At 36.0% G+C, this 13,032-nt stretch overlaps 1 protein-coding gene across 1 annotated transcript in view; it reads right to left on the minus strand.

Annotated features, from left to right (window-relative positions):
• Positions 1-1,538: 1,538 nt before the first annotated feature.
• Positions 1,539-13,032, minus strand: part of RpS19a (Ribosomal protein S19a) — a 34,327-nt gene continuing 22,833 nt past the window's right edge. The window contains exons 3-4 of the mRNA XM_081771616.1: positions 10,141-10,310; positions 1,539-1,770 (exon numbers count right to left, since the gene is read on the minus strand). Coding sequence (XP_081627742.1) covers positions 1,580-1,770; positions 10,141-10,310 — 361 coding nt within the window. The 3' untranslated portion in view covers positions 1,539-1,579. The remainder of the gene's footprint in view (positions 1,771-10,140; positions 10,311-13,032) is intronic.

The following is a 13,032-nucleotide window of genomic DNA, read 5'->3' on the forward strand; positions in this document are numbered from 1 at the left end:
GGGCCAAACTTACGTGTCCTGTATGAAGAGTTTTTAGATTTTTTTTGTCCAACCCATGGTGTCCCACCAGAAAAGGCCCATGTTTTGAAGACTGACAGTATGGATCATGACAAGCAATCTTTCGAGATATCGATGAAAAGACCAATATTTCGTACACATTGCTTCGACGACACATATATCCGGAACTGATGAAGATAGCGGAATCATACAAAAACAAATAGGTAGCACATGTAATAAGCATTCTATACGTATTACATTCATTCCACTCACAGGTTCCAGTATTCCGGAATTCGTATTCAAATTTCTGTATGCCCATTAAATTGAAATAATTCAAAGTTGGTTGCTTTCACAACAATGCAAGCGAGCGGGAAAAAAAGAGGTGTTTTCACAACTTTGACTTCTTTCTTTCACTCTTTGCTAGCTTTTGCGCGCGCGCGTGTGTGTGTGTTTATGTCTGGGTAAAACAAACGGTTCTGCGAACTCGAAATATTTTAACAACCGGTTCTCGCGAACCGCCTGAATAGCACCACGGACTTCACATATACACCACTTCCTGGAACTTTTGATTAAAAATACACCTAGGCCTCAAAACCAAGGGCATCGATCCTGAGGGGCCCTGGCCCCCCAAAGCTCATGCGGATCCCCTAGTGTATTTATCAATATACAATGTTTCGCATAATTTGAATGCAATTTGTCTTCAAAACCTCATATCATGGGCGTGGCAGCCGGGGGTATGAGGGGGACACGTCCCTCCAAAAATGTTTTAGGAGGGGATAGTCCCCACAGAAAATTGTATAGCAGGAATTCTTCCCCAAGTATCTCGGCAAAAATGATGAAATACTGGACTGGGAACGTCGATTGTCAATTAATAATTCCTGGAATTGAAAGGAATTACAGTTTCATTGAAGAAAATTCTGTAACAATTACCAGGGTATACAAACGAAGTACAGAACATAGGAACACTGTATTAGCTACGTCGGAAACTATCATAAAAATATGTACACATTCATTTGCAGCAAAAAGAAAATTTTGAAATATCTATATATTAAAATGCTACGTTTACATGTTTGTAGTCAAGGAAAGTTTATATGTTTGTGGCATTTTTTTTTAAACAATGATATCTCAGATGTTTCATCTTATTACTTTTTGTTTCTCAATTATTGCACTGGTCGACCCGTGAACAAGAGCAATTAACTGTACCTGTGAATATTAACGCTAATTCACTAGTGTGAAAAATTTGAGCATGCTCTGTGCTTATAGTCATGTATCATCGAAATGTGATCACATGTTAATGTGCGTAATTCTAGTTCGATTAGTGAAGGCGGCATAGATTCCTGGGTGCTGATCCACCATTGTAAGGTAACTAGGGTGTTGCCTTGATTCAATCGTAGCGGACTCTATTCTAGAAAGCGAAACAGCAAAGGGAATCGATATGTTGGTCTCTCTATTCATCTACACATCCTACCAGCCTTAAGAGACGCCAAGGAGTTAAGCTAAGATCCGAATAATAAGGCTTTAATCGAAAATAATAATAATAATTTCACATGTAAATAAAGCCTTTATTTTAACATTTTATACACTACTTCTTCTTCTGTTTGATTTGTGCTGCAATTCGGTCTAAGTCTCTCCTTCCCTGGGATGTCAATCGTCGACCACCATCATCACTTTTTTCAATCAACTTCATCTGCTCCAATGCCTGCAACGCCTTCCGAGCAACTGCTCCGGAACTTCTGCAGTAGTGGGAAGGACATACACCGTTCCTTTTGCGACCTAAAAATATCCACAATATAAGTCGTCTTACAAATATAAGTTCATGCATTAACAACTATACATTAAATACTAAATGAACTAGACCGTATTTATTCCATTTTGTACAATCTATTCGCTTGATTGGTTGAAGTTTAATGAAACCCCTGTTTATTCTATATGAGGGGTGTTGGGAAGTCATGTCTAATTACTTCTATTTTCTTTTTCAGGTGAATGAAAGCAACCTGGCCATAAAGGACAACCATATTTAAGAAGGTGGACAAGATTTCAAGGGAAAATGTCAATTGGCCGGGTCACCAGAGCCTCCACAAGTGCACAAATTGAGCAAAACCCAGGAAACTCTAATTTAGAACAGACATATGTGATTCGTTTCTTTCGTAAGGGGGTCAGTGTAAATGAAATTCATCAAAACTTGGTAGAAGTGTATGGTGGTGATGCACTGTCGCATTGACAGGTAACACGATGGATAAGCTCATTTAAGTGTGGGAAAACAAACGTCGAAGGTGAGCCTAGAAGTGGTCGACCAAAAACAGCAACTTCACCTGAAGTGAAAATTGTACAAAAACTGGTAATGTCCAATCGAGGAAAAATATTAGAGAAATAGTGGAGGAATAAGGATTGATATTCATAGTGTTTGGGATATTCTACACCAATACCTTCGACTCACAAAGATCTCTTCCAAATGGTTTCCTCACAATCTGAACGTTTTTCAGAAGCAAACTCGAGTGCAAATGTGTCAGGAAAGTTTGGATTTTACGGAAGGAAATAACTACTACTACCAGCATGTAGTGACAGGGAATGAAACATGGGCCCACTGGCATGGCATAGAATCTAAACAAGAGTCCATGCAGTGGAAGCATCAGGGGTCACAAAAAAACGGTTGGCTGGAAAACAGTTATCATAACTGTTTTCTAGAACAGGGAAGGAATTCCTTTGCTTGAAGCTATACCGAAGAGACATACCATCACATGGACTACTTACAAAACACTTGAAGATTTACGCCGAGTAGTTCAGAATAAACGATGTGAAGGTGCAAATCGTCGAATTTTGCTTCTTCATGAGAATGCGTCTGCATACACATCCAAACTTGCATAGGCTGCTAGTTAGAACAGGGAATGACAACTTTTCCACCCATTCTACAGTCCTGACCTAGCCACAAATGATTATTATCTGTTTCGTCATTTGAAAAAAAAAAAAAAAAATACCTTGGGGGCCAGAGATTTTCTAGCAACAAGCAGGTAATGGATGCTGTGATTCATTTTTTTGACTTCAAAGATAAATCTTTTTATGTTTGAAGATATTGAGTCACTTGGAACAAAATGGAGACGATGTGTAGAACTGGAAGGTGATTACAATGAAAAATAACATTTTTTTCTCAGCTCATTCATTTTCTTGTTAGCCCGACATAGACACGACTTTCCCAACAATCTTCGTACAATAATCTGATTGACTTCGATTATTATGTAATATACAGGGTGTCCGAGAAGTCCTTCCCTGATTACAGAAATTGATAACTCAGGCTAGAAATAAGATAGAAATATGAAACTGATGTTGAATTGTTTACAAACTATAAAAGTTTTTGTCTGTGTTAGGTCTGTCCTGTTTTACCAAGTCTCAATTTTTTTTTGTTTTAGGTTTGTAGTACGTACAGGGTGGATTGATTTAAATCAGTCTGATTTAAATCACTTGATTTTTTAAATAAAAATCGTTGATTTAAATCAAATTCCGAAATAAAATAATTTAAAGTGAAAATAAGTAAAATCACGTTTCTGTTCTGTTATTTCGGTTAAGGAAGTTAATAATCATAATACAATGAGACTCAAATGTACAGTATGTACAGCATAGTATGAAAACAAGTGCCTTTTCCAGGATGATTAGGGAAAAATCCCGTTTTGAACGAGTAATGGAGCGATCCTGCTTTCTTCTCTTCGTAACAATGGGTTTGGGTTTTTAAATCGTTAACTATTTCAACGGGGAAATCACCATCGACATTTAAGACGAAAATTCTTTCGTGTGCGCGTCTGCTTGTTTGTTCCCAGATAATAGGGCGTATTTAGAGGGGTCCTATCCCCCTCTCCGATTTTTTTTTTTTTAAAGATTTATAACTTTAGGCGAAATTTATGTATTCCGTGCCTCAAGCTAGTTCCAATTTTTTAAAAATATGCCCCTACCAAATATCAGTAACTTTTGTGAAAAAGTATCATTTTGATAAACGTTGCTGTACTTTTTCCGTAATGTTTAACCTTTTAAATTATATTACCTATTTTTATTCTATTAAAAATCGAATCTTCAGTATTCGATTAAAAAAGTACTAATAAACCTTTTTACTTTTTTTTTTTTTTTTTTTTTAAAGACTGGAGGCATTGTAGAACATGTTACATATGCTTTCACACCTTCCTGCGTCGAGACATAGTGTGTGATGACATCATAAATTTAAAAATATATTTTTTGTTATGCCTATTATTCTTATTTTTTGGCGAGCTTACATTTCGCATTCAAAAGGCTGAAATTTTGCACACTCGTTCAGTGCACTCCTTAGTATTTTTCAGTTCTCTGCGTAAAAACGGGGGGGGGGGGGGGGTTCGTCCAGAGAGGAAAATGTAAACATATATATATATATTTACAAAATAGCTTTATTCGCGATTCAGATGGAGATATATGAATTGTACCGTTTGAAAGGCTGTCCTATTCTGAAGAGAATGATGAACGAACCATGATCCGAGGATAAATAGGGATGTTTTAGGAAACTTAACTGAGATTCTGTTTTATACATGAATCTAGGGTATTTGGCGCATATTACTTTTCGCGGGCTTACTTTTGTACCTAGAAGATTGAAATTTTGCACATTTATTCAATGCACCCCTTAGCATTTTTCAGTGTTTCAGATCTCTACCGTTGGTCCACAGGGGTAAAAAGTAAAAAAATGATATTTTTAACAGAAAATCCCTTTTTTCGTGATTTTTCCGCCCCAGATACACGATGGAGACATTTGAATGGTACGATTGAGAATAATGTACAAATTTTTATGTCTGAGGAAACTTTTATATTACATGCGGGTTATCTGGGGCATTGTGGGGATGTTCTTACCTCATTCTTAAATATTTTCCCCGCATTGACTATTCAAGATAGCTTGAAATTTTATACACCCCTTAGTATTTCCCAGTTGATTTTGAGATACGTGCGTTAACACAAGGGAGTCCAAAGGGGATCATTTTTTTTTTTTTTTAAATCAGAAAAATCCCATTTTCTTTCAAAATTTCCCGCTTTAAGGACATGATAGGGAAATGTGAATGTTACCGTTTCAAAGGCTATTCTATTCTAAAGAGAGTGATGTATGCACCATGATCCTAGGATAAATAGGGATGATGCTGTAGCTGTTTGACTGAACGTTTATAATTAACCTTTTTTTTAAAAAAAGCCATAATTTAAAAGGGTTAAGAAACATTGTTTGTGATTGATATAGGTTAACAACTGGGGATTAATTCAAAATTCAACCCTTATACTTTCACTTAAATGGCATAATTAACATTTAATACTAATTCCTAATGCTTTTTCTTCAGTTCGCGACTTGTAATTTACGAGGAGAAAGATTTGATTTAAATCAAAAAAATCAACAAAAATGATTCTTTTCAAAAAAATCATGATTTTTTTCCACCCTGGTAAGTAAGAAGCCATGCCAACCAACCAGGAGAAGGCACAGTGTGTCCTGTGGTACCATGAGACACGATCACCAACCACGGTACAGAGACAGTTCCAAACAACATTTGGGAGGACTCCACCTGATGTCAAGTGCATTAAAGCCTGGTATGAGAAGTTCAAGAACACAGGGTCGGTTGCTGACCTTCCGAGGTCTGGTCGACCAAGAACCTCAGCAGACACGGTGGAGGCTGTGCGGCAGTCTTTTCTGAGAAGTCCTAAGAAATCGGTGCGCAGGGCCTCACGTGAATTACAGATGCCAAAAAGCTCTATCCATGACATTTTACACAAACGTTTATTGTTTCGTGCTTACAAAGTGCAACTCGTTCAGGCCTTGTTGCCCGACGACGGTACATGTCGATATGACTTTGCGGTCGAAATGCTATCACGTATTGAGGACGATAATGGTTATCTCAGACGAATTGCCTCTTCCGACGAAGCGACATTCTTTGTCAGTGGAGTAGTGAATCGCCATAATGTACGCATTTGGGGTTCAGAACCCCCCAGGGAGGTCAGGGAGTTCACCAGAGGCAGTCCAAAGGTGAATGTTTGGTGCGCGTTATTGCACGATCGAATTATCGGGCCATTCTTCTTCGCTGAGGATACCATCACATCTGCAGTGTACCTGGATATGTTGCAGCTGTATGCTGTTCCTTAGCTGCTTCAGTATCGCCCCGATGTCGTTTTTCAGCAAGACGGTGCACCACCTCACTGGGGTTTGGACGTCCGTGCCTATCTCGATAGGACATTTCCTGGGCGATGGAATGGTCGTGATGGACCAACAGCTTGGCCTCCACGCTCTCCTGACATAACCCCATTAGACTTCTTTTTATGGGGTTATGTCAAGGATGAGGTCTACCGAACACGTGTACCAGATCTTGAAACCCTGCAGCAACGAATAACCACAGTCGTTGCATCGATCCATCCAGTGATGTTGGCTAATGTGTGGATGGAAATTGAATATCGCCTAGATGTGCTACGTGCTACCAAGGGTGCTCATGTGGAAGTGTACTGATGTGACCAAAACTTTTATAGTTTGTAAACAATTCAACACAAGTTTCATATTTCTAGCCTGAGTTATCAATTTCTGTAATCAGGGAATGAATTCTCGGACACCCTGTAGTAATACCAAGAGTTTGTAATACCGAAAGGGCCAACAGTTATTTGAATCGTAGAACATTCTAACCTGACAAAAGTTTGCTGAAAGCTGGGTTAGGACATTGTCTTTCAGAATATTTACTAATAGTAACTATGGGACCATTTATCTTGATACACCTTTGTAACTTTTAAACCGATGGATGAAAAACTGAAATTTTGTATGAAGCAAATTTCGGCAGGGGGACATTGTTTGACATACTCTATGTTACCACGTCAGGTTATTGTGTATTTCAAAACTACATATAAAAAGACGAACATACAATACCACAGTTGTCATGCAGTGTTGCAAACTAAGGACGTTACAATACTACAAACATCGAAAAACAAATTTTGGAGAGTTCTACAACAGTAATAACGAAAGTGAGACGGGCTGGGTAATGCATATCCAAAGTAATTTAACACAGAATACTACGATCATATGACGTATTTCAAACGACTATTTCAAAAAAGTATTTACACAAGTATTATCAAATTAGGTACATGGTTTTCAATACACAAAGATTACTATCCTTTTACAGCAATTTGATATCTCAAAGCAATCGGGATATGAAAAAATGGTAAAATTTGATAGGCTATATTTCTTAAAATGGCGTATTTGTGGGAACTTTTTAAAACAAGTTTTGATTTACTTTGCTTCTATAAACATTACACAATTGTTTTTGGTAGGTATAATTACAAAGAGTTCTCTCAATCACACAACTTTAAGCAATGTTGCTAACACTTTTTAGAATTTCTCCATAACAGTTTGAGATATCAAATTGATGTACACGGCATTGTGATCTTTGCATTTACTGAAAACCATCTATACAATTGGACGGGATATTTATCTAAGTAGTGTGTTCAAATAAAGGCTTTTGTAAAAGATCAAATTTTCAATCCTTTTTACTTTCTTCGTATTCATCACTCGAAATCGGTCGTATCATAGCATTAAGACACTGAAGTATTTTAGATGTACATTGCCCGTCTGTCTCATCTGCGTTACTACTGCTGCCCAGAGCACCATAATTTAGATGTTTATGATACTGTAGTGACCTTAGTTTGTAACACTACATGGCAACTGTTATATTGTATGTTTTCTTTTACATGTAATCTGAAAAATGTAATAATTAGATGTAGTGCCATTTGAAAAAAATACAACTTCATGTTCGGTTGGCAACATTCTTAAACCTGTTTATCCTAGATTATGACACCTTTGTTGATATTTGCATGGTACAAAATTTCAACTTCTTTCTGCATTAACTTGAAAGTTAAGGCGCATCAAGATAAATGGTCCACCTGTATTGTTGAATACTTAAGAGTGTCAACTTAAGAAGAGTTTTCATTCATTTTGTCTTGTATTATAACAAACAAAATTTTGTGTTTGTGTCTTAAGAAAGTGCACCACCTATATTTCGAATGTACGTGAGAGATACTACTCAGCCTCGAAGCAAGTGAAACACCTCTTCACTTTATAACGTATTTTCAAGAGCCCACGTTTGCACAACTTTTAAGGTAAGGATTGGATTTACTTAAGAAGTTGGACTCCACGGAAAGGAAAGAACCAATTTACATGTTCGCAGTCTAAAGTAAGTTGATGACTGAAAAAATTACTTATCGAACATATGGAACACTTGCAAAAATCATCAAATTACTCACATAGGAATGTTCCTTTCGATTCTTCCTCCGATATTTCGAGTTGAGTTGATTTTGAATTTAGCGTCCTTTCCAGCAGCAAGGCTATATGACACGTGGACCTATGGATCTACTGATTAACGTGAAATCCGAAACACTTGAGCTCCCGCCGAGAATCGAATTCCGATATTTCGAATTTGCTGAGTTTTCCATTCGAAATGCCATTGGAAAAATTAAAGGGATATATTACTAGGTGAGTAATCTAACGATTGATAAAAGTTGCCAAAGCAACGAAATCGTTTTCCTCCTACTACCGGATACAAGGTAAAGTAATTTTTTACCTCAGTCTTTAAACAATCTCTTCTCTACATTACACTTTATACTAATTTCCATTTTTTTTATTTATTTTTTTATTTTATTTTATTTTATTTATTTATTTTTTTTTTTTTTACATATATACCCTAAACAATATGTGCTTAAATAAAACTCACAGTAAAGTCCGAGTAGTGAAATACTTTTTCACATGCTTTCACCTCGAGAACGACCTGAAAAGAAGAAAAAAAAATGTCTTGTCGCCATTATGATTCAATTTTGTTCTGGAATGCACCATCAGGAAAACTGACGATAGTAAACAACTAGGGCCAAAAGCTGAATGACACTCATTAGAGGTTATGGCTTTTACTGATGATATCAATCTGACATGAGACTATATAAGGACAATAGAAAGAAATGCAGAGGTTTTATGGAGCGCCTTAAGAGTCTTCATCCCGGCGAAATTAAAATACCGCTAATTTTACAGTAATTATGTGATATCTTCAAATAGATAAAAGATAATTGAAATGTGGAACAAGAGCGACCTAGACAATATTATTTTGCGTGAGGTACCGTTATCCCAAGTCACCTAGTGGCTTTCCGTTTTCAGTTGTTTAGAAACTCGAAAATAAATGCCGATTTTCAAAATGGCTCGAAATCGAAAGCAGATAAGTGAGTCGTGATAACGGTTTCTCATGTAAAATAATATTGTCTAGGGCGCTCTTGTTCCACATTTCGATTATATTTTATCTATTTGTAGATATCACAATTACTGTAAAATTAGCGGTATTTTAATTTCGTCGGGATGAAGGCTCTTAAAGAGTTTAGAAATAAATCCAATGAAGACTAAATACATGAAAATTCGCCATGACCGTAATACTACAAACTACGGATACTGTACGTTAAAGTATCAGGCGATACTTAGGACGAAGTGGACACTTTTAATATCTAGGATCAACATTAACAGACCAAACCCAAGTTCACGAAGAAATTAAATTTCAACTGAAGGCAAAGACTTTGTATCATCATTCTGGTCAAACTTTTTTTTGATCTTGTGAATTCTGTCGAAGAATCTTAAGCTTAAAATATATAAAACTATAATCATGTGTGTAGTGATATATGGCTGCGAAACAAGATCGCCCGATGGAAGAACGCTGACAAAGTAACTCAAAACTTTGAGATGAATATTCGGACCCGAAGAATGGCAGGAGACTTTACAGCGAAGAACTGCATAATTTATACGATTACTTACTACTGTTAGGGTTATTAAGTGTACAAGATATTAAGTGTAGCCAGAATGGAAGGAAGTAGGAATGATTTCAAAATTTTAACTGCAAAGTCAATCACAAGAAGACCTAGGCACAGATGAGAGGACAATATTAAAATGGATTTTGCAGAAACAACAATATCAAGTAAAAACTCGACAAAATTTGACTAAGAACAGAAGTCAACGGAGAGCTTTTGTGAATACAGTATTAAACCTTTGGGTTCCATAACCCACAGAACTAGTTATAAGAATATTACTAGTTTTTGACCTATAACGATAAGTCAGCGCACATTAGTTTTAATACGAAAAACATTCTTGCATATATTTACCTCCAAAAATCTTGGTAACTGCTCCAACGCCAACAGGTGAACGAATGTACATATGACGAGCCAATGCAGCACAACGTGTGTAAAACCAATCATCATCATACGGTGCAAGTTCTTTGTATTTCGCACTCTTCACGAGATCTACCCACTCAGGAACTTTCATCTTTCCTGACCTAAAATAAATAATAATCATTAATAGAATTACAATAATTTTGTTAAATGCAAAATATACTATAAGAAATTATTTTAAACTGTGTGCACGTGTGATAGTAAGTAGAATCAAATATCCAAGGTAATGCATATTAAAATTATATGCTCAAATTAAACCACTTGAAGAACGTAAAAATCTCCAGGAACACTTGGACAATGTAAAACACTGGTACCACGTGAATAAGTTCAGTCTAATGATAACTCAATGCAAAACTATCATATTTACTAGAAAAGAAAAATACATAAATTATGATTAAACTACTGACGGTGAAAACCTTTGTAGGCCAGAAACTGTTGAAGACCTTGGTGTTACCTTCGACTCAAAACTGACTTCCGCAAATATCGAAACTATTGCAAACAATGCATATATGAGTCTTGGATTTCCTTGTCGTGTAAGTAGAGACTTCCGTAGCCACATGATAATTCTGAAATTATATTATTCCTATAATCATACCCCAACTGGAATAAGCTTCTGTTATCTGGACTCCTCATAATGGAATATATACCCAAATAATTGAAAAAGTACAGTGCAAGTTTTTGAGATTGCATTTTGAGACTGATGTATAAAAAAACTAGACTGTACCCCGCATATATATATCATACCCAGAACTAACAAACAATTTCAATATACTGACATTAGAGCAACATAGGTATGTTAATGATTCAGTTTTCCTACATAAAATAATAAAATTGATTGCATAGAATTAAGTTCTAATATATTTCTGCATGTTCCGACGTCTAGAACGAGGTTGAGTAATAGTAGTACCATGTACTGCAAGAAAGCACGTACTGATATCCTATCCCCTTTATGGAGAATGAGCTCTTACTACAATAATATTGAAGAAAAGTATGAAAGACTAGATGTATTCGATTTGTCTGAGAAGGTGTTTAGAAATACAATTTGTAGTATGATAAGCCGAGTTAATTAGTGGAACAATAAAAATTTTATATTTTTTCTTCTGTAAAAATAATGACATTTCACCATATACGTAAACAAACACTGTAAATGGGCAGAACGCCTGTTGTTACAATAAATAAATAAATAAATAAATAATACAAAAGATGAAAATAAGTTTATATTCTACGAACTTAAACATCATAGTTTTCGTTGGAGTTATGTATCATTATTCAAGTATGTCGAATATAATCATTCATCACGATTAAGGTTGACAGTAAACTTGATATGAAATTATCTCAAATTTGAGTTAAATATCCCTTTTCAGCACCGACACTTGGTCAGATATAAGCTCATAGTTTGGCTTGGAATCCGGACCAAACATCTACAAAAGCGAATCAAATCGGGTTTCCCTCACTAGAAAAAGTAAATCGGATAATAGACTAGATCAGCAGTTCTCAAAGTAGGGTCTGCGGGATCTACTCAGGGGGTCCACAACGCCTAAAATTTGACGTGTTGTAATGAAATGGAACTCACGGCTGTTATGCAAGAAGTATTTTTTCCAGCTACTACAAAGAAAGCAGTTAGAAATTATACCTACGTTTGTAATGTTTTCCTACTTTACTAAATTTCTGCCCTGTGAGTATGAAGAGTTGTATAAAAAGCCATGGGAACATTTGATGCTTTTCCCTACCACTTACTTACATGAGCAGACCTGTTCTGCTCCTTGCGAAATCGTCTTAATGTGGAATCGGACCTAAGATTGATTGTGACAAAACTTACTCCGGATCTCAATGCAATTATGGGAAAACAGAAAGACATTCTTTCCTCACATTTGAAAACACTGTTTATCAAGTGGATTTCCTTAAAGTCTTGAAAGTTACAGTTTTTCAATTGAAATTTAGTTCACTAGGAAAAATCATGTATCTTTAGAATAAATTACTTATTACATTATTTTTCTTGATCTCTTTTTCTTGTCAGCGGTAATTCTAATGTTTATTTTTAATACCATGTGGAATTTCAGATAGCATTGCAAAGGGGGTCAGCAGATCACTTTCCGAACCGGGGGTGGGGGTGGGGTGCAAGTTACCGGAAAGTTTGAGAACGGGACTAGATAATTTAGATAATAAAGAGTCTAAGTAAAAACGCGATATTGTACTTTGTACCAAAACAAATGTACTACTAATCAACTAAGTGAACAAGATGGATTACAGGTTCTAACAAAAAATTCTTGCTTACAGCAAAGAAAAATGTTGAGAGCACAATATGACATCGTAGCATATTCATGAATTTCTTTCCACGCTATAAACATATCCACATAATTTACCCAGCTATGTGAAGCAGTGCAAACAGAAAATATTTCAAGGCAGAATTATTTCGTTAACTGGTGTTTGGGTTGACTTTTGCAAAAAGGCAGTTGCACAGTGGTTTAAAGGTAAATTTAGTCCAAAACAAGTACTTTATTGCTAAGGCCTAGTTACTTTTACACTTTTAATCGATCGTCTTTCTAATAAAACAATTTGACCTAAGATTGTCCTATAAGAGATAATGAAACAAAGAATATCTGTTCATGATTTAACACAATGCAAGCCTGAACCTTTCCTGTAGTGGACATTTTGGGTTAAATCCAAAATATACACGCAACATTTTCCTTTACTGGTACAAGTTGGAAAGAAAATTTTACTGTCTAGCAATTATATGGTAGCCACGTTTAACTGCCATATACGAACTTAAGTATAAGTAATCGGGAAAGACTGAAGTCCAGTACAATAACTTCGAGACGATAATCT

This window comes from Thermobia domestica, chromosome 9 (genome assembly GCF_964235325.1).
Source record: "Thermobia domestica chromosome 9, izTheDome1.hap1.1, whole genome shotgun sequence".
Lineage (NCBI taxonomy): Eukaryota > Metazoa > Arthropoda > Insecta > Zygentoma > Lepismatidae > Thermobia > Thermobia domestica.